At 46.1% G+C, this 22,891-nt stretch overlaps 1 protein-coding gene across 1 annotated transcript in view; it reads left to right on the forward strand.

Annotated features, from left to right (window-relative positions):
• Positions 1-2,358, forward strand: part of LOC133361688 (uncharacterized) — a 41,569-nt gene extending 39,211 nt beyond the window's left edge. The window contains exon 9 of the mRNA XM_061580675.1: positions 2,224-2,358. Within this exon, the coding sequence (XP_061436659.1) occupies positions 2,224-2,358 (135 nt within the window). The remainder of the gene's footprint in view (positions 1-2,223) is intronic.
• The last annotated feature ends 20,533 nt before the right edge of the window (positions 2,359-22,891 follow it).

Consider the following 22,891-nt stretch of genomic DNA (forward strand, 5'->3'; position numbering starts at 1 on the left):
GAAAAAAAAAGAAATATGATTTTTTTTTAAATATGTAAATATGTAATTTCGTATTATTAACTAAACATGTGCTTTAAGTGTAATTAGCAGTGTGAGTTCAACATTAATGATTAATGTGTATGTGAGGCTTTGTGTGTGTTTTATGTGTTGTGTCGGGGTATGAATGTGTGCCAAACAACCTCCTAACTCTTCATTGGTACCGGACGGTAACGCTGTGGTGAAGCAGTGCCGTGGGGAGAGGGTCAATTTAGAGTGGCCATTCCCCTCATGGCATTTGTAGCCACCATAGCAGCCAAATGGTGGCTCTGGACAGGTGCAAGGTGCTGGCATCCCCTACACCTTCAAATAAATTATCACAATACCACCGAATAAAAATCGAATGAAACTTGTGCCGGAGGCCCCGGGGGAGACAGGTGTCCATGACATTTCCTGGCCAAACCCCATTTGGCGGAACCAGGAGACTGAATCCTTACCCTTGGGGTTCCTCTAGATACAGCAAAAAACTACTGCGGTGGCCACGTGGAATGTTCGAACGCTCACTGCGGAGGAGAGGCTGTCACTCCTCTGTTGGGAGCTGGACCGCTACCGCCTGGATCTCTGTGGTCTTCAGGTGGTCCGGTGGACCGGCTCTGGCTCCTGCCACCATGAGGGGTGGACAGTCCTTTACTCAGGCAAGAGACTGCCAAACAGTACTATGCATGACAAAGGTTTATAACGGTAAATGCTAGGTAGAGCGCTTTATTAATATAGAATACTCTCGATGATTCCAATTTTACACGCTTTCTTTGAACTCACTCTGTCTGTTGTTGTTGTCGTTGTTGTCGTCGTATACTCAAATCTTGTAACTCAATTTTAACCCACTTACCAATGTGGTATCGACTCAAACTTGGTATACATATGTCATACTGAAGACAACACTATATTCTATTATTAAAAAAATATATAAGCTATATTTTTTATATGTTATGTTTCGGCTTGGGTCTAATTGTCCACACTCAACTAACGTTGGCTGTAATTGCCCACGGCCCCTTACGTTATGGCAAGCTTTGGGGCCACTTCTTGGAGTCGTGGAGTTCTGCCATTACTAGCACATTTAATAAAAGCGTGTTTAAAAACTGTTTTTAAAAATATTACTTATTAAATGGAAGCCACGGACTGCGCCACGGAGCTTTTAGCGGTAAACAAGGTACCGTATTTACCGGGTAATACTTCGCGCTACCTTTACCCTACCGGGTAATTCTTCCGAGCTACCATTACCCTACCCTTTACCATACCCCTTGGCATGTCGACATCTTTACCGTTTACCTTTACCCTTTTACCCGGTAAAAAGGGTAAATTACCTTACCTTGCCGAGGCCTATCTCTACATACGTGTCACCCAATGCACGTCTCATAACAAGCCACATAATCTAGCACCACAAAGATGCTGAAGATGCAATGGTCTCTGTGAAATTAGTGCCACGTAATACATCGACCTTGAATTGGTACCCGGATGCAATATGAACTTATTTTCTTTTTCTGTAAGCAAATCAGAGGCAATTTTTATTATCGGCTCAGCTTTGCAAATCAAGAAGACGAATATGCAGTCTATTTCTGTCGTTGGTGCACTGGTGCCTATGTCTGAGTCTGCGATGATAATTCGGGTAATGTTTGACAAAAATCTTAATCTCAAATGCCATGTAAAACAAAAAAACATCTGCCACAATTGTAACGACCACATCCGGGCACTCCGTCACGTGCGACCGGTATTGGACAAAGAGACCGCGAGGTCACTCGCTTGTAGTATGGTTACAGCGTTTGGAGCGGTTTTGCCGGATCAGCCCGGGACCGTCGGATAATGTTGGAAGCCGGATAATCGATGATCAACTGTATATACATAAGGCACTTTGAGTTGTTGATGGATTAAAGAAAACGCCACTTACATGCACACCCTCAATCCTTAATGATTACAGTGACACCTCGAAGACGAACTCCGGGGTAAGCCGGATATTGGGCAAAAAGATAGCGAGGTTACACTATGAGGACCTCATTTGCCAGTAAAAATATAATAATTGGTTCTTTACCCTTCTATCTGGCAACAAAACTGACACTTAAAAAGGTGTCAGTTTTGTTGCCAGATAGAAGGGTAAAGAACCAATTATGATAGCGAGGTTCTCTGGAATATACCACCACCATGAGGGAGCGAGTGGTGTCATCCGTTGTCTCCACGTGTGTGCGCGTGCAGATCATCATGAGGATGTTCAACGACAAGCTGAATGACATCCAGAAACACACGGATGAGAACATAAGGGAGATCCAGAAGACTCACCAGAAGGAGATGGACAGTGTGAAGAATAAATCAAAGTGCGTGATCTGTTGACAGCAGTTCTCCTGCTGTGTTGGTCTCACCTGATAACGGTTGCTTGTGTTGCGATCGAAACGTCGTGATCTATTAATTTTCTATCGACGTGACTTTACCGAAAGAACCAAAGAGTCATTTAATATAGCATAATACATACAATCACATGAACATCTGAGTATCACTCCCTCGTTCCTCTTGGAGCAAATTGATGACATAGTGGTGGGAGGACATTTTTGCAAATCTGACAACTGCTGAGAACGATTGATTAAGGGCGCTTTATAAATTAGTATTTTATTGATGATGATGACGATAGTTGTAACTATCAGGGGAAACATCTGCACCCCATTGTTAAATGTCATGAGATTACTCTTCGGCAACATATTCGAATGTTGTGCTCAAGAGGTAATACATAAATTGGCCACGTTTGTTCACTTGACAACATTATGAATTAGCCGTGTTGGTTTGAGGAGGGTCAACTCATGCAATTTGACGCCAAAAATGTTTTATTTGTGAATGAGGGTTACAAGTGTGTCTCCATTTGATCACAATATGGTTATCATATTTCTTGACCGGTAAGTCCTGTTTTCTATTGGCATTTAAGAAGATGAAGGAAAAAAGCAATTGTTTTAAAAATGCATTGCATAAAAAATTTCTCCCCATATTGATTTTAAGATGTTTTTTCTGGCATTCAAGGCCTTGAATGGACATGCTCCTCCCTACATCCATAACCCGCTTCATCCATTATATATTCCATCAAGATCATTAAGATCCTCACATTGTACTTTGCTCACTTTCACCCCGGCCTCCATGCTTCACACGTTGTTTGATCTTAAGCTATTTCGCCTTTCCATGCACAGCGCTCCTCAGAACGATTTTTTAAGGCTGCTTTATTCATTATAATTATTATTGATTGTTCCGAGTCCCTTGGCTTGTGGATTTTTATAGTTTTGTTACGCTCTGGAAAAGGGACCTATGAAGAGGTGACTGCCAAAAACATGATTATGAGCGTGCTGCTTTAACAATTGAGACTTCTGGAAGATGTATTATGAACAACCGGTGGTGGTCTTCTGCCCACCGCGTGATTAGTATATCGTTACAAAGAGCCCTCATTCTGGAATATGATCAGAAATGCACGGCTTTAAGATGGGGAGGGATGTATTGTGGAAGACGACGGTTAATAGCTGATGATGGGTGGTTCGCCATTCTTAGGATGGTTGTCACGCGGTGGAGCAGGTCACAGTGTGTGTGTACGTATGCATGTGTGTATGTTGAACTTCTTTCGCACCGTACGTAGCCAACCGTGCTAATCGGAGGTAGTTTTGGTGTACTGTATAGTAATGTAGTATATAATCGTGTGTGTATTTTGCACTTCTTTCACACCGTGCGTAGCCAACAATCAAAACTATCCAGTCTAACTCCTTTTCTGCTCATGAAGCAACAAACAATTTAACACTGACACACACAGAGATCCCCCGTATAGACTCAACATACTGTTGGGGCAAGTGCTGTTAGCGAGCACCTATAAAGGCTAGCACGACACGAGGGGGTGGCTGGCCAGCAGCACGGCCGGCCGCCTTTGTCTCCCCAGTGACGATGTTTACACACAGCACAAGATCCTCATATGAGGCTGAGTTGAACTATGGGGAGCCCCAGAACGGGTTCAGATAATGTTCACTGGTGTTGGCTTTGGGTCGGAACCAAAGTCGGGTAAACAGGTTCGTGGTGCGGCGCGTTAATTGCTATACTACCGTTCCCCACTCAACCACACACACACAACCACACGTACACAAAACACAACACAGCCCAACTTTGACACAGGTTACTTGCTCAACTCAAACTCCCGTTGATGGCTCCGTCTTCGCGTGTAAGGAGAACTTCGTGTTCGCTGGATGAGTATGTGCGATTGCTTTCCTGTGAATCATTCGAAAATCGAGCTGTTGACAGTGATGGCTGTCATCCTGATGAGTTACCCACAGTCCACTCAGTCCACCTTAGAGTCGACTCAAACGGCTTTCTCCGCAACTCAGCCTCACGACTTCGTTCAGTCCGTGAAGTACCTGGCACGACTTTTCACGATACATTTACAAGATACTTCTACACATCCATTACTGCTCACGTAATATGGTTTTACTCACGAGCAGAGATCCTTTCATATTCCCTTCTTTGATTCGTCCAATTTCTACTAAAATTCATTATTTACAAGAATGTATGTACTAAAATAACCATATATATGGTGGCAATTTACCTTATGCTACGGTAAAACTAATACTGCCTAAAGTTACTTAATTACATGTACTGCAATGTTATTATTATGTTTTATTAATTCCAAATTAACGGCGAAACGTCGTACTCGAATTGTAAATGCTGTGGGTTTCTGCTCCAAACACACTGGTTAGTGCTGAACTAGTAAGGAATTGGCATGTTTTGTTTACGTGACAAACCTTTACTGATTGGCTGTGTCTGGTGGTGGCGGGTTTAACGACACATTTATATTTACACGAACGAATCCAAAAACCTCGATTATGGATCATTCCTTTACGACAATCAATGTTGGGCAATTACGTGGTCGTCTGAGTATTATTAGCCCGATTATGCTCCGTGCAGCAATGTATCTATTTGTGCCGTCTCCTTAGGCCAATATATATTAGTTCCATGAGGACTAATAATGAATAACAATTACATTCATATAGCGCTTTTTATAAAGGATCACAAAGTGCTGTAAAGGACGCTGCAGCGGCAGCAGACACTCAGACGCATAACAAATATATTTTAAACACATTTTAAGAATTCATTTACGAAATGAACTTAAGGTTCAATAAGCAGAGGCGTATACGTAGGTTTTAGGACGCGTTTAAACGAATGTCCACATACTCAGAGACTCTGATATCTCGTGGAAGAGCGTTCCATAGCCTGGAGACTACACAGGGACTGGCTACAGACGTTCTCGCGTGCTGGTTTGAACAAGGGTCACCTAGTCGCTTTGACGCCTCGCCAATGATATAGGCTTAGAGGCCACTGCAAAGTTAACCTCGAGCAATTATAATCCATGCCTGTTGCTGTAAACTGCACGTGTCGTTTTTATAACAGCAAGAGATGAAAGATAATCTACAATCTTGCTTCAAAGCCATCCCAATCCAGGGGCGGTTTCTTCATTAGGGCGATTGGGCGACGCACCACCAATGTCATTCAACCACAGAGTCACGCTAGCCATCACTGTGCCTCTGGATATAGTCCAATCAGCGTCATGCTACGTTCTGTGGAGTGCCGCCTCTTTTTGGGCGATTTCACTCCAGCTGAGAATCGCCCCGAGTGGCCCCATAGACTTACATTCAAAGATGTTTTTTTTCGAACGGGGGCGCTGCAATGCATTCTCTATGGCTTCCGGGAGGGCTCGCCCTAACGTGCTTACGTCATCATACGTGCTTACGTCATCACATGTAAGCACGTTTCATCCAACAATATAATTTGTTGCCACCTAGTGGAATCTTTAATAAAATAAACTTGAGTGGTTTGTTTTAATAGTGAGTATAGAAACAAACAAGATGTATTGTAAGAGTCACTTTATTTTTCATTAATATTAAAGAAGTGAAGTTGCCTTTACATGCTTAAGCTGTTAATTTATCCATTGCATGGGTGGACCTTATCCTTATCAATCATCCAGACATTTGCCCCCCCCCTGAGAGATTTTGCAGGAGCCGCCACTGTCCCAATCGTATTAAAATGTTAACTTCAGGGCAAAGACAGCCCCAACTTTATATCAATAAAGAAGCACTAAGTGCATATTAATTGTAACCCTTTCAATCTGCAAAATTTGTTTATTCACCTGAATTGCCCCGATGATAAATTTTAAGTAAAACATGTTGCAATGCATTGTTGTGGATAACTATAGTCTAGAAGATGAATCCGGACGTCAATTAATTATAATGGAATTCTATTAACCCCCCAAAAATTTGCTTTTAAATAAAGTGCGTCTTATTATACCATAGCATATGGTGGTAGGGTTCCGTTACCAATGTTTTATGATACGATCGGAATTTGGATGATATGACGAGTTTGACGATATCATTTTCCCACATCTTTGTGATTGAGTTTTCACAGTTTTGTCCAATCAGTTGCGTTTTTACTCTGCTTCCAGCACGAATAAAGATTATTTAAAAATATCTTCGAATGCAATGCACTTTACATACGTTTTCTGTGATGCCTAGGCTGGGCGGATGCCGGAAGGCTAAGCATTCCTCACGCTAAACACACACACACGTGTAGCACATGGCAAACACCTGGAAACCTAGAACATCAGCCGCCGGCATCAGATTGGTCAAGGCTCCGTTTCTGGGGGGTGATCGGGCTTTTGCCAGTGCAGCTCCAAGATTATGGAATGCGTTGCCTCTGACAATAAGGCAATCAGAATCTTTAGAGCTATTTCAATCTTGCCCTGACAACTCACCTCTTTTAAATGGCATTTTCACCATAGTTTTGGTCGTTAACGCTGGCTCTGTATTATTTACCTGCTTTCCATACACGGCACAACGGGATCCTTGAATGAAATGCGCCGTAAAAGTGTAAATTATCATTATTATTACTTAGTTATGTACTCCGAGCCCACCAGAGCAAGCTGGATTGGCCCAGAGGGAAATCGGTCTCTCCTGCTTTGTCAGCCGAGAAACGCGACCAAACCTGTGAATCTATTTCCTCTCTGCTTCCGACACCGACTCATCCGAGAGAAGTTCAAAAGTCAGGCTATATATATAGCTGAGGATTCCCCCAACACTGCAGGAATGGTCCAATAAATTGTTAAAAATGTCCACTAGAGCATCAAAGTTCAAAACTAAGGGGCAGGGAGGGATCTTACCACCAAATATTGAACCCCTTCACTACTTCTCCTCCAGTGGGCATTGATTCTTAAGAGCGTTCATGAGGGCATTTAGGCACTTTCCCGCCCCTCCTTTTTTTTCACCTCCTACAGGGGTATGAGAGCTTAGGAAGACACCAGGGAGTTGTAATGTTTATTGAAGCAGTTTATTTAAACATGCGATTTAGGAAAGTTTCCATTGCACTGAAATCCGGAATGTGTCCGTGCTGGTGTCAATCCGCATTCACATCCTTCCTCTATGTTGTCTACCTGAATCGTCTTGTTAATACAATACTTTTGGGAAAAAAATATAGGCGGGGGCCTTTTTTAGCGTTTCTTAAAACGTCGCCATAGATTTAGTTCTGCAGAAAATGTGATGCGGGATGGTGTTCCAGATGGCAGGGGACTGTGACCCCGAATTAAGATAAAAACACCTGGCAGTGACGGTCCTTGTTCTTGATATAGCAATTGGAGGTTGGGAGTAAATATGCTGATAGGTTCTACAGTGAGCTGTATTGGAGGGCGACAGTAGAGGGGGGGGGGCGACACAGGAGACAGCACAAAAAGTAGAAGAAACAGTCGAAAAGTCAGAATTTCTTATCGCTGACTCTCATGGCAATGGAAAGCCAAGTGAAGTCAGCAGATCAAGGGGAGAGAATTTGGCCGACAATGATAGGTGTCATGGGTGACGTGAGCAACATTATTATTCCTGAGGTTCACTTTATAAGGATCGAACAACGTATGCAGTTGCAATAACAATCGAGGGAATATCGACTATGCTGCCAAGCAAGGGTATCAGTGATTTTAGTGATGATATGATAAACATAAATTATGGATGGACCCAGAGAAAAAGGTGGAGTCAAGAGTGACGCCAAAGACCTCGGTTGTTGTCAAATAAATTGGTAGTTGGAGCCGGGGATTAACATGCAATAAGAGAACATGGATGTGGCGAATTACGGTCTCATGCCTTATCAAGATGGCTTCAGATTTGGAAGATTCAAAGACGAATTATGGTCTAAAAACCACTGCTGCGAGGCGGCGGCAGTGCCACTCTTCTGGGAGTCCATCAAGTCCAGAGGCGTTCAGCAGAAAATTATCAATAGAAGTTTAGAGTTGGCTGGTGGTGTCGGCAGTAGAGGAATCACATTTTATAGCAAAGCTCTGAATGAGGTGGCCAACGTGAGTTGTACAAGCCACGACAAGCAGGGACTCAAAGAGAGAAGAATAAAGTAACCCCTGAGGGACCATTTTATAAGAGGTAGGATATGATGCAATAGTTTTTTTGGGGTTAGATCGCCTAGATATAAACGTTGTGCCATTGAACCCACCACCACCTGACACAGCCAATTAATAAGGTTTGTCACCTAAACAAAACGTCCCAATTAGTTGCTAGTTTGTCACACTGGTGTGCTGGAGAGTAATCCCACAACATTTACAATTTGAGTACCTTGATGTTTTTCTGATTATTACAACCTCCCTGATGAGGTTGTGTCGGGTTTGGCGGGTTTAACGACAAATCTATATGTATGCGATCTACTCGAAAAAAAAACCTGTTATGGATAATCCATTGTTATTATTCTAGCATATGGCAAATATCAGTAAATTACACATCAAGATTATGAGCCATGTGATAGGTTCTGGAGTAGAATGCAATTGTTTGAAAGATGGTATATTGTTTGGACTTTGTTGGCCGCAATCACAGTGTAGGCCATCTTCTATTTTCCACTTGTGTGGAAGAGGTGTACGCTGTGATCGGTTACTCTTCTAAGGCAGTCGATGGAGCAACCACAGTTTTCTTAGCAGATAAAAGCCATACTTTGTATTCTTCACTGGCTTCTTTCGTGGGCAGGACAAACTATGAAATCGCCTGCCTTTGTCATCGCGCCTTCACCACCGGCTCCCCACCGAACCTCGCCTCACTACTCTCGCCTTGCACTGAAAGCTCACGGTAGAACCCTATGCAGCAGCGTCACTCAAAATCTGCTTCAGACACCAACGGTCTCGAAATGTTACAGCCTCATGTCACTATACACTTTACTACTATGCACTAATATACACTACACTACTATACACTACACTACTATACACTACACTCTACACTACTATACACTACTATACACTACACACTACAATACACTACACTACTATGCACTACACTATACACTACACTACTATACACTACACTATAGACTACACTACACTGCTATACACTATACATGATGATACACTACACTATGCACAAAATCACTACACACTACTATACACTACACTGCTATACACTACACTATACACTAATATACACTACACTATACACTAATATAGATTACATTATGCACTGAACTACTACAGACTAATGTTTTCATGGAGAAATTTGAAACAGACGCCATCCAGACATCCACCCTGCGTCCTTCCATGTGGAAGAGATATGTGGATGACACTTTCGTCATTTGGCCACATGGCCTAGCAGCATTGAACCAATTTCTCGACTACATTAACTCCATACACCCATCCATCAAATTCACCATGGAAGTGGAGAAGGATGGCAAGCTACCATTCTTGGATGTTCTGTTTGAGAGGAGGCCTAATGGCTATTTGGGATGGTGGTGGGAATCAGGTTTCCTATCGGAAAACCTGATTCCCACCACCATCCAGCACAGAAGAATTCCCTCATAAAAACACGACACCATAGGGCCCACTGCATTTATGAACAACACCACCTGGCCAGTGAAATAGAACATGTACACCGGACCCTTAAGATGAATGGATATTCGAACCGTACTATCCGCATGGAGAAACAACCCCCTGAGACTCCGATCAAAACCATCACGTTACCATACATAGCAGGCGTTACAAAAATATTTCCTAAATCTTAAACAAACACAAGATCCAGGTCCGATTCAGTACAGTACACAAAATCCGTGATCTGATCCCATGCGTAAAGTATGCCACTTCTGACTTGCAGTACCCTAGAGTCTACAAACTGAGTTGCATTTGTGGTGATTTTTACATTGGGGAAACGAAACGACATATATCAGACCTCATTCGCGAGCACAAGACAGATTTAAAACACGGCAGGATGAACTCTTCCGCCGTGGCTGCCCATTGCTACAACGCTGTGGGCTCCCATGATATTGTTTTCTCCGATACCAAAGTGCTCTGCAAGCCGTCTGGATACCACCAAATATTTCTACTCTTAGGTCTTTTCGGTAAAGTCACGTAGGTAAAAAATAAATAATAATAAAATAATAATACAAATTATATAATAAATAATAGAAATAAAATAATAAATCACGTTGTTTCGGAGACAACACAAGCTTCCGTCTTCAGGTGGAACAGTCACAGCACAATTGCTGTATTAAGTAAAGAAAAATCCCAAGAGACCCGACCTTATACAGAGGGAAAAAAAAAATTTGCCCACTGACAAATAAATTATTAGTCTATAATTTTAATGGTAGGGTTATTTGAACAGTGAGAGACAGAATAACAACAACAAAATCCAGAAAAACGCATGTCAAAAATGTTATAAATTGATTGCATTTTAATGAGGAAATAAGTATATGACCCCCTCTCAATCAGAAAGATTTCTGTCTCCCAGATGTCTTTTATACAGGTAACGAGCTGAGATTAGGAGCACGCTCTTAAAGGGAATGCTCCTAATCTCAGCTTGTTACCTATATAAAAGACACCTGTTCACAGAAGCAATTAATCAATCAGATTCCAAACTCTCCACCATGGCCAAGACCAAAGAGCTCTCCAAGGATACCAGGGACAAGATTGTAAACCTACACAAGGCTGGAATGGGTTACAAGACCATCGCCAAGCAGCTTGGTGAGAAGGTGACAACAGTTGGTGTGATTATTCGCAAATGAAAGAAACACAAAAGAACTGTCAATCTCCCTCGGCCTGTGGCTCCATGCAAGATCTCACCTCGTGGAGTTGCAATGATCATCAGAACAGTGAGGAATCAGCCCAGAATTACACGGGAGGATCTTGTCAATGATCTCAAGGCAGCTGGGACCATAGTCACTAAGAAAACAGTTGGTAAACACACTACGCCGTGAAGGACTGAAATCCTGCAGCGCCCGCAAGGTCCCCCTGCTCAAGAAAGTACGTATACATGCTCGTATGAAGTTTGCCAATGAACATCTGAATGATTCAGAGAACAACTGGGTGAAAGTGTTGTGGTCAGATGAGACCAAAATGGAGCTCTTTGGCATAAACTCAACTCGCCGTGTTTGGAGGAGGAGGAATGCTGTCTATGACCCCGAGAACACCATCCCCACCGTCAAACATGGAGGTGCAGACATTATGCTTTGGGGGTGTTTTTCTGCTAAGGGGACAGGACAACTTCACCGCATCAAAGGGACTATGGACGGGGGGCCATGTACCGTCAAATCTTGGGTGAGAACCTCCTTCCCCCAGCCAGGGCATTGAAAATGGGTCGTGGATGGGTATTCCAGCATGACAATGACCCAAAACACACGGCCAAGGCAACAAAGGAGTGGCTCAAGAAGAAGCACATTAAGGTCCTGGAATGGCCTAGCCAGTTTTCCGACCTTAATCCCATAGAATATCTGTGGAGGGAGCTGAAGGTTCGAGTTGCCACACGTTAGCCTCGAAACCTTAATGACTTGGAGAAGATCTGCAAAGAGGAGTGGGACAAAATCCCTCCTGAGATGTGTGCAAACCTGGTGGCCAACTACAAGAAACGTCTGACCTCTCTGATTGCCAACAAGGGTTTTGCCATCAAGTACTAAGTCATGTTTTGCAGAGGGGTTAAATACTTATTTCCCTCATTAAAATGCAAATCAATTTATAACATTTTTGACATGCGTTTTTCTGGATTTTTGTTGTTGTTACTCTGTCTCTCACTGTTCAAATAAACCTTCCATTAAAATTATAGACTGATCATTTCTTTGTCAGTGGGCAAACGTACAAAATCAGCAGGGGATCAAATACTTTTTTCCTTCACTATATTCTGGCAATCGAGTTATGTGCCCTGACCATCTCCACTGAGAGGAGGTAACTATTGCTTCTATACTGAGAAATCCAGCTCTCGCCAGCACCTTGATACGTTGCATTTGGTCTTGCGTACTTGGTCCTCATTATTTATTTCAAATATCTTAGGTGTAGGCTCGGCAGTTTTTTCACGTGTCGTCTGCAAAGTGTCAGCATTTCTACAGAGTAAAGTAGTGAAGGAATTACCACTTCAGTTTAACACGTAGGCTTTCGCGACCAATATTATTCATAATCAATGTTTTTGGGTTAGATCGCGTTATTTATAAATGTGTCGTAACCCTTCAGCACCCGACATGGCCAATCAGCAAAAAAGTTTCACGTTGACAAAAGCCAAATAGTTCACTACTTTAGCTCACTGGTGTGTTGAAGCGTGAAACCACAACATTTACAATTTGAGTGATTTCATGCTTCCGTGTATCTTACCGCATGTTTGAAGGCCTGTTGGCTTCCGCTTGTCAGCCAGGTTTTAAAATGAACGAGCTTTCTTTACCCACCTTTTCTAGGGGCTCCACCCTTAAGGAAAGACTGCTGCCTCAAACTTTTGTCACAATCAACGAGTCTGTGACCATCACGTCTGATCCACCTGTGTACAGATGTTTTGTTAACAGAGTCTAGCTTCTCAAGCCTGTTGTTACCATATCCAATTCTATGGTCATGGGACGTTTTCTGCTTACCACGCCTTGCATGGTGGTTAAGATAAGCTGCTTTTATGCCCCCAGGTGCCCTCTCTTTGGTCTCATGTATTCTGGTCCAGTGGTACACAAAGAGTAAAATTACTGGGGAATCCATGAGTTGCCCCAGAGTAGCCACTAACTGGCCTTGGTGCTGCCATCTGTCTACTCCATTGGTCGTGTTCTTCTGCATGCCATCCAAATGTCACGACATTAACCTAAATGGTCATCTGCTGGAATAATCAACTAGTGCCCTGCTGCCAACGCCGATGCCTTCGCCGTGACCCTGGCTGGGGGGCGAAGCAGGTGCAGGATCTTGCCCAAGGGCTGCCTGCGAGCTAGAGTGACGAAGGGGTGCTCTAATGTCCCATTCATAAGTCATCGCCTACGCTGCTGCCTGATCTCTGTGTATACGTCGCCCGACAGAGTTATCCCTAGCATTATGGTGGCAATCAGCAAGGGGTACATGTGTAGTGTTGTACTCACACGGACACTTAACCTTTCACCTGTGTCACTTTATTTACCTTGCATCCAGTGTGGATGCTCCTCACTTTACACTAAACACACACCCTTTGTTCCGAACTTCCCGACTTCCCCCTACTCACCTCCGCGCACCCCGTGCGCAGTAACCACTCTGTCTCCCCTACTATACTCTGCTCTACCCTCACCCTCTCGCTATACTCCCCACTCTCTCTTTCTATCCTCCGCTATACCCTGCTCTCTCTCTGTCTGTCTCTCGCTATTCTAACTCCCCTCGTCTGCCCTGCTTCCCTCACACCTCCGCCCTCGTCCCTGCCCCCAGCAGGGGATCGGCCAACACTGCTGGGAAGGACGTGGTAAGGAGGGCGAGATCCTAGGTGTCTTCTCCCCGACTCTTCTCTTCTTTATCTCTCGACCACCTTCCAACAACCACACCGTGCTGCTCCGCGCACTCCCTTATATATCCCTCCTCTCCGGCGCCTAATCCATGTCCCCACACTTACACCTGCGCGACCTCAGTTGCACTCTCTCCACCCATGCTTCGCTCCCTAATTGCTGCCAAGCCACACCACCTCCCATCACCCCTCACTAACCCCTCGTGTTACATCACTACACATGTACGCGTTTATGTACAATAATCGTATTTTTTTACGTGAAGAGTGTTAGGTAGCTGACTAGAACATCAGCTATGTTATCAGCAAAGAAGTAACTCTCTTAAGCACAGTGCCTTGTTCAGCACCCAAATATATGTATTTGTGGATGAAGTGCAGAGGATCGAGGTTTTCATAGCCAAATTCGAAAAAGCTACCATGAACCAAATGCCAGCAAGCATCAGAGTGATGCAGATGTTGAGATATATTACTCTTTGGGTTTCATCAACAAGGGAGTGTTTACATAATTATAGGCATATATATACATATAGTTAATAACACCATGCACGCCATAGACAAGTCTAAGCCAATATAGGTGATGACAGACAGTTCCAAGTCATCTGGAGGTTTTCCTGTAAAAAAATTGGAATGAAGAAGGACGTGTTGTGGTTGCAGTGGCACATGGATGTTTCAGTTGATTTTAGTGTTGGTTGTACAGCTCCAAGTTGACAATCCACCCTTAGAATTTTCAACTGGACAAAAAAAGTATGGATGAAAAAGTATGTGTATGCTTGGATTTTGTAATGCTTTTCATCATGCACTTGTCCCCTAAGTAGGTAATTAGCAATAATAACGGTAGTGCTCATATCAGGTGCTCAGAAAGCAGTACATCCATAGGCAGTGATGAATAATGGATAGCAGCTCTATCGGAAATGGTGCGCGAGTCTTTCTACATTATTTTTGCAATACACCTTGGATCAATTTGGGAGGTTTTCAATAGACTTAGCCCTTAATACCAATCAAACTTTACAATGCAGTTGTATTAATATATGATCATATTTATGATATTCATATTGAGCCAGTGTTAGAGAGCATTTATCGTTTGAATATTCGTTGGGAAGCATTAAAAATAGAATAATGTCTTTCGATTTGAATTTTAAAAAATTCAAGGTCCCCAAAGACATGATTAGATGCCACCTCCCACACCCGACAGACCGAGTCACTTGCTGCCCCATGTACAAAGTATGAGAGGTTGTAGCTACTTATTTACGCATTTCTAGCACTGACCAGCCAAGATATGACACTCAGCACAGCTCAAGACATCTTGAACACTGACCTAAAGAAATTTGAAGATTATTTCTACTCCTGGCGACTGAAAGCCAAACCCAAGCAACACAGTATCAGTGTTCCATCTCAACAACGGGGAGGCAAAAAGTATGCTGAAGATCGAGTTTCGTGGTAAAATCATAACCCACAATCAACTCCTGAAATACCTTGGAGTGGTGCTTGATCGAAGAACACTTTCAACCAACACATTTAATAGTTGAGTAATAAGATAAAAACCCACATGAAAATCATCCAGAAATTGGCGGGAATCAGCGTGGGCTGTGATATGCAAATGCTATGGACTGCCACGCTCGCCGTCGTGTATTTGACGACAGAGTATTACTCACCTGTGTGGGACACAGCCCTCAAACTCGAGTTATCGACACACAACCGAACATCGCAATGTGTGCCTTCTCAGGTACACTGAAGTCGGTGCCGACCCAGTAGCTCCCTGTACTTACCCACATTGCTCTGCTGCAAATCTGTCATCAACCTACACCTTCCGATACATTGGGACATATCCCCAGCATCACCTTTTCACCTAAAATAATGACACCTCTTCTGGATCACAGAAACCTCACTCCACACGACAAATACAAATGAAGGCAAGGGATATAAGCAAATCAGGACTTCGGCTGATATCAAAAATAAGCATCTCATGGGGAAATCTACTGGCAAACCTCCCGGTTTCAACCTCTCATGTCGCCAGTAGTCAACCATCAACCGAATCAGGACTGGTAATGGCCAATGTGGCCATCTTAAGCACAAATGGTGTATCAAAGATTCGGCGGCCTGGGAATGCGGTCATGAATTCCAAACCATCGACCACATTGTAAACGCTCCACTGCTGCTGATGCTGTTTTCTTCACTCATTTAAAGGAGGAATGGCCGAGATCCACTCTGCTTCGAAACAAAGAATTGAGCGGATAACAAATAAAAAATACATCTTCAATATGCTGTTAGTACTCCATACAAAAAAAGAAGTATACGTCTCAATGTTTCGCTGAATGGAAATGGTCTGACTCACCATGTTAAAATACGTGTCCTCACATTTTGAAATAGACGTAGCCCTCTTTCAAGAAATACACCTTATGTAAACAGACCCTAATCAATTGAAGATAAACTGGATGGGCCACGTCTATCACGCAGCATACGCTATGGATATCAGAGGAGTAGCAATTCTCGTGAATACAAGCATCAATGTTGTCCCTACCCAGCAAATACTAGAACCCAAGGGGAATTTTTTATTCAATATGCAGGCAGACTGCAAGATAGATAAGTCACCATTCTAAATATTTACAATCCCCCCCCACCCATTAATTTGAAGTCCTCCTCAACAATTTTCTTCTAGAAAGAATATTCGAAAAACAAACTAGTGGACCCTTGGATAACCTTCAACCCTTCTGAAATGAATTGCATACGTATAATTACATACAAATCTCCAAGAAGAGACTCTGTCGAGAATATATATTTTTTTATAGAAGCGACTGCTGGATGAGAGGCCCATGATGGAGAAAAAGTAAAAGAGGTCGAGGGAATTTATTCTGATTAATTAGAACCTCCAACATTCGTTCGTTCGTTCGTTCGTTTTTCAATCTGCTTGTCCTAGTGAGGGTCGTTGCTTCAGAATGTTGAGTAGGCCAGGCCAGATCTTCCTTTCCCTGGCAATGGACTCTAGCTGTTCCTGGGGAATTCCCAGGCATTCCCAGGACAGCCAAGCGACATATTTCTGCCAGCGTGTCCTGGGATGGCCCTAGGGTCTTCGCCCAGTGGGACATGCCAGAGTTCCAGGGTGAATCTACATGGGGAAACCTTATCAGGTGCCCAAACCACCTCAATTGGCTTCTCTCGATCCGGAGGAGCAGTGGCTCAACTCTGAGGCTCTCCCTGATTACCGAGCTCCTCGCCCGATCACGGAGAGTGAGCCGAGCAACCCTGCAGAGAAACCTCATTTTACTCCCTTGTACACATTATCTCATCCTTACAGTCATTACCAAAATCTCATGACCATAGGTGAAGGTGGGAACGTAGATTGACATGTAAACTGTGACCTTTGTTTGAGAATTCAGCTCCTGCTTCAATACCATGGAACAGACGCCGCACCGATTTGCTGGCTGATCTCCCTCTAACACTTACCATAACTTGCGAAAGAGACCCCGAGGTACTTAAACTCCTTCACTAAGGGCAGCTGTTCCCCCCTCACCTAGAGAGCACGATCCACCGTCTCCTGGGAGTGAACTATGACTTCAGATTTGGAGGTGCTGATCCTCATCCCAGCCACTTCACACTCGACATGAAACCGTTCAAGTGCAGACTGGAGATCACAGACTGGAGATCACAGACGAGGCAAAGAGGATAACGTCATCTGCAAAAATTAGTGATGCCACCTCCATGCCCCCATATTAGATATTCTCAATACCTTAACTGCACCTTAATATCCTGTCTATGAAAATCACAAACATGACTTATGACAAGACACACCTTTGGCGGAGTCCATACCCCACAGTGAACAATTTTAATTTAACACCAAGAATATGGACACAGCTTTTACTCCGAGAATAGAGGGACCAGATAGTGCACAAAGCGCCACCAGTATTAATACCCCCGCAGCACCTCCCATAAGACATTGTGGAAACACGGTCATATGCCTTCTCCTAGTTTAAAAAGCAGAGCTAGACTGCAGAAGCATACTCCTATGACCCCTCATACCTATGAGAGGGAAAAAAGCTGGTCCATTGTTCCATGACCATGACAGAATCCGCCTTGTTCCTCCTGAATCTGAGGCTCAACCACTGAGTGGAGCCTCCTGTCCAGAACTCTGGCATAGGCTTTACCTGGGACGTTGAAGAGTGTGATCCCTCTAGTTAGAGCACACCCTCTGGTGCCCTTTCTTAAACATGGGAGACATGAGCCCAGTTAGCCAATCAAGAGGTACTGTACACGCCTTCCATGCAACATTGAAGAGCTGTGTTAACACTTCTACACTGCCCAGCATTGTCAACAATCTCGTCCACTGCAGAAGCTTTGCCTCTACGGAGGCCCTAAACTGCCTCACTGAAGAGATGCCTCAGTGACTTTAGCAGCTGTGATGGATCCAACGGCCAATCTGTTTCCAGGGCTGCCTTCTGAGAGAAGAGCATACGCACTGGGTTGAGGAGCTCCTCAAAGTGTTCCTTCCACCTTTTGACTATCTCCTCAGTTGAATTCAATGTTGAGCAAACCTTAGTGAGGACAGCCTTTACCAAGTCCCATCGACCCCTCTTAAGGCGTCAGATGGTTTTCTCGAAGATCTTTGAACTTCTCCCACACTGAGCATAGCTCGAAAAGCTTCCTTCAATTTGACAGCTTCCCTCACCACTGGTGTCCACCAGCGGGTCCTAGGGTTGCCGCCATGACTGGTACTAACTGCCTTCAGGCCACAGCTTTTCGTAGCTGCATCGACAATGTCCTGAACATCGTCCACTAGGACTTAATGTCCATGACCTCCCCTGGAGTGTAGGATAACTTTTCCCGGAGGTGGAAGTTGAAATATTTATGCACTTGCCACATTCCATGACGAGCGCATAATTTCCATAACATCTTACCATTCGGGTTCAGATAAAGGGAAGTGGGGGGCATTTTTCCAAATCACGCCTATGTAGGTGTCATGCGAGCAAGGACAGGGTCATATGAGTGTGGGCGGAGTCAGGGTCACGTGCGGAGGAGGAGGAGTCAGGGTCACGTGAGGGGGAGGATATAAGGGGAGAACCGGAAGAAGACGACGACCTTTCTCCGGCGGTGGCGCTACCAACAATGGATGGCGGAGGCGAGACAGGGACGGGCGACGCGCCGAGAGTGCAGGATGTCGCCGGCGCAGCGGGACCGTCTCTGGGGGTGGGCGCCGAGGAAGGGTGGCAACACGTGGCGGCTCAACTTGAGTCGCTGAAGGCTGTGTTAACTCAGCTTTGCACCTTGGTGACGCCCACGACGAGTCCGGGGAGCCCGAGCAGAGGGCAGCCGAGTGAGGCCTTGTCGTTGCTTCCAGCCCTCTCCGCCACGCGGCACGGGGCCACCATCTTGGGAGTGGTCGGAGACGAACGACGGGGAGCCGCCATTTTGAACACGTTGCAACGTGACGCCATCTTGTCGCTGTCGCATGGGACATCATCGGCGAATGAAGGCGGCATGGGGACCCGCAGCCAGCGTCTGACGACGGTGAAAGAGTTCTCCATTGGTGGAGATTGGAGTGCATTCGCCTGCCGTTTTCAAGCGGCGGTACGATCCGCTAAATGGACTGATGCTGCGGTTTTGGAGGTCTTGCCAACGGTTCTTGACGACGAGTCTGTCCGGTTCTTTCGCTCCATCAAAGCCGCTAAGAAGACGACGCTACAGGGGGTCTTTGAGGAAATGGCAGAGGCGTACGAGCCCCCGGACGATGCACACCGCAGGTTCGTACAGCGGTAACGGGCACCTGAAGAATCGCCGGTGGCATTCCGGGGCGCGGTGATCGAGTTAGCAATGACCGCATATCCAGAGACTAAGCCCGATTTGTTGGAACCCCTGATACTGGGCAAAATGTTGGAGTTATCCCGGGATTTGGGCATCCCCATGCCCATGTGCGGCCATGAGAAGTTGACATCCCGGACGGCGGCCAAGTGCCTGGATGCCCAATTCAATCTTCGCCGATGGAAACAGGTGACGTCGTGGACAAGGAGCCCTACAGTCGACGGCGGTGCAACAGGAGGGGTCCCGAAGGAGGCCGTCTATGGTTCGGTTGCGACGAGAGTGGTCCTGATGGGCTGACGGCGGCATCGACCCAGTGGCCAACTCGGGAGAGAGCGGGGTTGCGACCTGGGCCACCGGCGCGGGAGTGACAAGACAGAGGGGGTGCTGCACGGCGAGCCGATCTGGCATGTTTCCGCTGCGGCCGTAAAGGCCACTTCGCCAGGGAATGCTGGGCTCGCGTTCGACCGCCGCCCCAGCAGGAGGCCTCGGTTACGGACGCAACGGGGAAGGACCACCCACGACAGGCAAGTCGGTATGCATCAGACACCCGGCAAGGCCTGTCACCTCATGCATCACCATCGATACGCGGGCCGGGTGCCATTACTGACGGGGGGGCATTCAGTGGTCAGCGTCGCTCGCTGACGCAGTGGCGCAAATTGACACGGAGAGTAGTTGCGGCCGCTACGGGCTCGTCGACCATGCCAGGGTCGATCCAAGGGATCGACGTGCGCATTTTGGTTGACTCGGGAGCGTCAGCGACCATTATCTCTGACGTGATATTTCACCTCTTGTCCATTCCGCTGGGGCGAGTGAGACCGGTTTACGACTCGTGCATAGCGGTGAACGGGGGTAGTATGGGCATTGTGGGTCAGGTGGACGCTAATATATCGGTTGGGGGTGTTTCAGCTACTGGGACAGTGTTGATTTCCAGGTTCCTCGCGGTGCCCTGTTTGTTGGGAACCGATTTCCTAGCCAAGATGCCAATTCAAATAAGGGTGGATCATAATTGTATTGAACTGCCGGGGGGTCGGCGTGTTTCATTCTTGCCGTCACCCTGGGGCCGGACAACTCCTGACCATCAGGTGCAGGTGCTGTCCGAGGTATCGGTCGATATTCCGTCTGGCTCGCAGATGCTTATTCCGCTGCGGTATCGGAAACCGGTGCCGGGAATCGAAGGGGCAGCGGGTGTTTTGTTATCGCCGTCCGCTGCTGTAACGGGTGGCTTGACGTTGGTGGGGGCACAGACGATTGTCCGGCCAGGTCAACCTCCGTTTTTACAGGTGTAGTGGTGTTAACTACTTGCTGTTCGCAAACTGTGAGAGCAGATCGTAAACAAGGTTTTCCCGCTCGATCAAACGGTCAGGGTCAAATGGGGTGAGGAAGGATCCAAACCCAGATTGGGAAGGACCAATCAGAGGGTCACACAAGGTGGCCGGGGATTGGACAACCCGGCCACGAACAGGTATAAAAGCCAGAGCGCTGAGAGCTCTGGAGGAGTTCTGCTACACGAAGACCCAAGTCGGCCGAAGACGTCTAGGACCCTGGACCAAGCCCTCCAGCCCTTATCAGGGCTCGGGCTCAGAGTAACCAGTGGTCGGGGAGAGATCCCCTAGGTCCAGCCAGAGGACGCTGGGAGAGCAGAGGGATTAGATAGCCTGCAAGGTCCGGAGGCTTGTACCTTCTGAGGGTAACGGGTGAGGGGACCATATACCCCTTAGTGTGATAGGGACTGTGTATTAAGATAATAAACAGTGTGTGCCATAAATAAGTCCAGAAGTCCGTCCTTACAACACTACACAGGTATTGAATGGGAGCGCGGAAAATGTTGTTGTACCGGCCAGAACGGTTTTGGCTCACGCTACATCTGCCTTCACAAGCCATGGCGATCATGACCGTCCGGGCCTCGTAGGGGGGGTATCGGTCTTGACGTCACAGGATGATCGATGGATTGCCGAATTGTGCCGTGAGAATACGTCTTTGACTGCGGACCAGAGGTCCGCGCTCCGCGCACTGTTGGGAAGGTATTTCGACGTCTTTAGTGCGGACGATTTCGATTTGGGTCGCACCTCCTTGTTTTCCCACCACATTGATACGGGGGGATGCCGCTCCGATTCGGATGAACCCGCATCGTTTGAGTTCGCCGGAGCGGGATCACATTCGCGGCGCAGTGGAGGAGATGCTGGCCGCCGACATTATTTCCCTGTCAAATAGCCCGTGGGGCGCGCCGGTGGTCCTTGTGAAAAAAAAGGATGGGAAGCTGCGGTTTTGTGTGGATTTTCGCAAATTAAATAAGGTGTCGGTTGCAGATGCGTATCCCGTGCCGCGTATGGACGATTCCCTCGATGCATTGTCTGGGGAGAATTTTTTTTCTACTCTTGATCTCTCATGGGGATTCTGGCAACTTCCCCTAGACGAGTCCTCGAGGGAAAAGACGGCCTTCCTGACGCCGCAGGGATTATTTCAATTTAATTGTCTTCCCATGGGCCTGAACGCCGCCCCCGCTACATTTCAGCGGCTGATGGAGCTCGTGTTGACGGGTCTGCAGTGGGAGACGTGCCTGATATATTTAGACGATGTTATCGTTTTCAGCCGCACGTTCCAGGAACATTTGCGGAGGTTGGACACGGTGTTTGCCAGAATGTGTTTGGCCAATTTGAAATTTAAGCCCAAAAAGTGTCACCTCTTACAACAATCCGTGCGCTATTTGAGCCACATTGTTAGTTCCGACGGGGTCGCCACTGACCCGGAGAAGACGGCGTGCGTCCGTAACTGGCCGTCTCCGGCCTCAGTGGGCGATGTGCGTCGGTGCGTTGGGTTCGCTTCATATTACCGCCGGTTCGTTCCTAACTTTGCCACGATCACGAGGTCGTTGCACCTCCTTACGGCTAAAGGCCGGAGATTCAGTTGGGGACCAACGGAAGAGGCGGCATTTCAAGGCCTGCGCATCGTTTGGCGTCGGCACCGACGTTGGACTATCCAGATTTCATTTGACCTTTTATTCTGGATACTGACGCTAGTGACACCGGGATTGGGGCTGTTCTCGCCCAGTCTAAGAACGGCGTTGAATGCGTGGTTGCGTACGGTAGTCGCGTGTTGTCTCCTGCGGAGACCCGTTACTGCGTTACTCGCCGCAAACTTTTGGCCATTGTACATTTTCTTCGCCAATATCGGCCGTATTTGTACGGCCGTACATTTATTGTGTGCACGGACCATGCGGCTTTGCAATATGCCCTGCGGGTCGACCAACCGTCTGGCCAATTGGCACAATGGTTGGAGACTCTGCAGGAATTTTTATTACATAGGTATCTCCATCTTTTCCCAAGTGAACATTTAAGTCACCCAGTAGGACT

Source organism: Lethenteron reissneri, unplaced genomic scaffold, assembly GCF_015708825.2.
Source record: "Lethenteron reissneri isolate LAM-NWPU_2019-01 unplaced genomic scaffold, ASM1570882v1 scaffold_120, whole genome shotgun sequence".
Lineage (NCBI taxonomy): Eukaryota > Metazoa > Chordata > Hyperoartia > Petromyzontiformes > Petromyzontidae > Lethenteron > Lethenteron reissneri.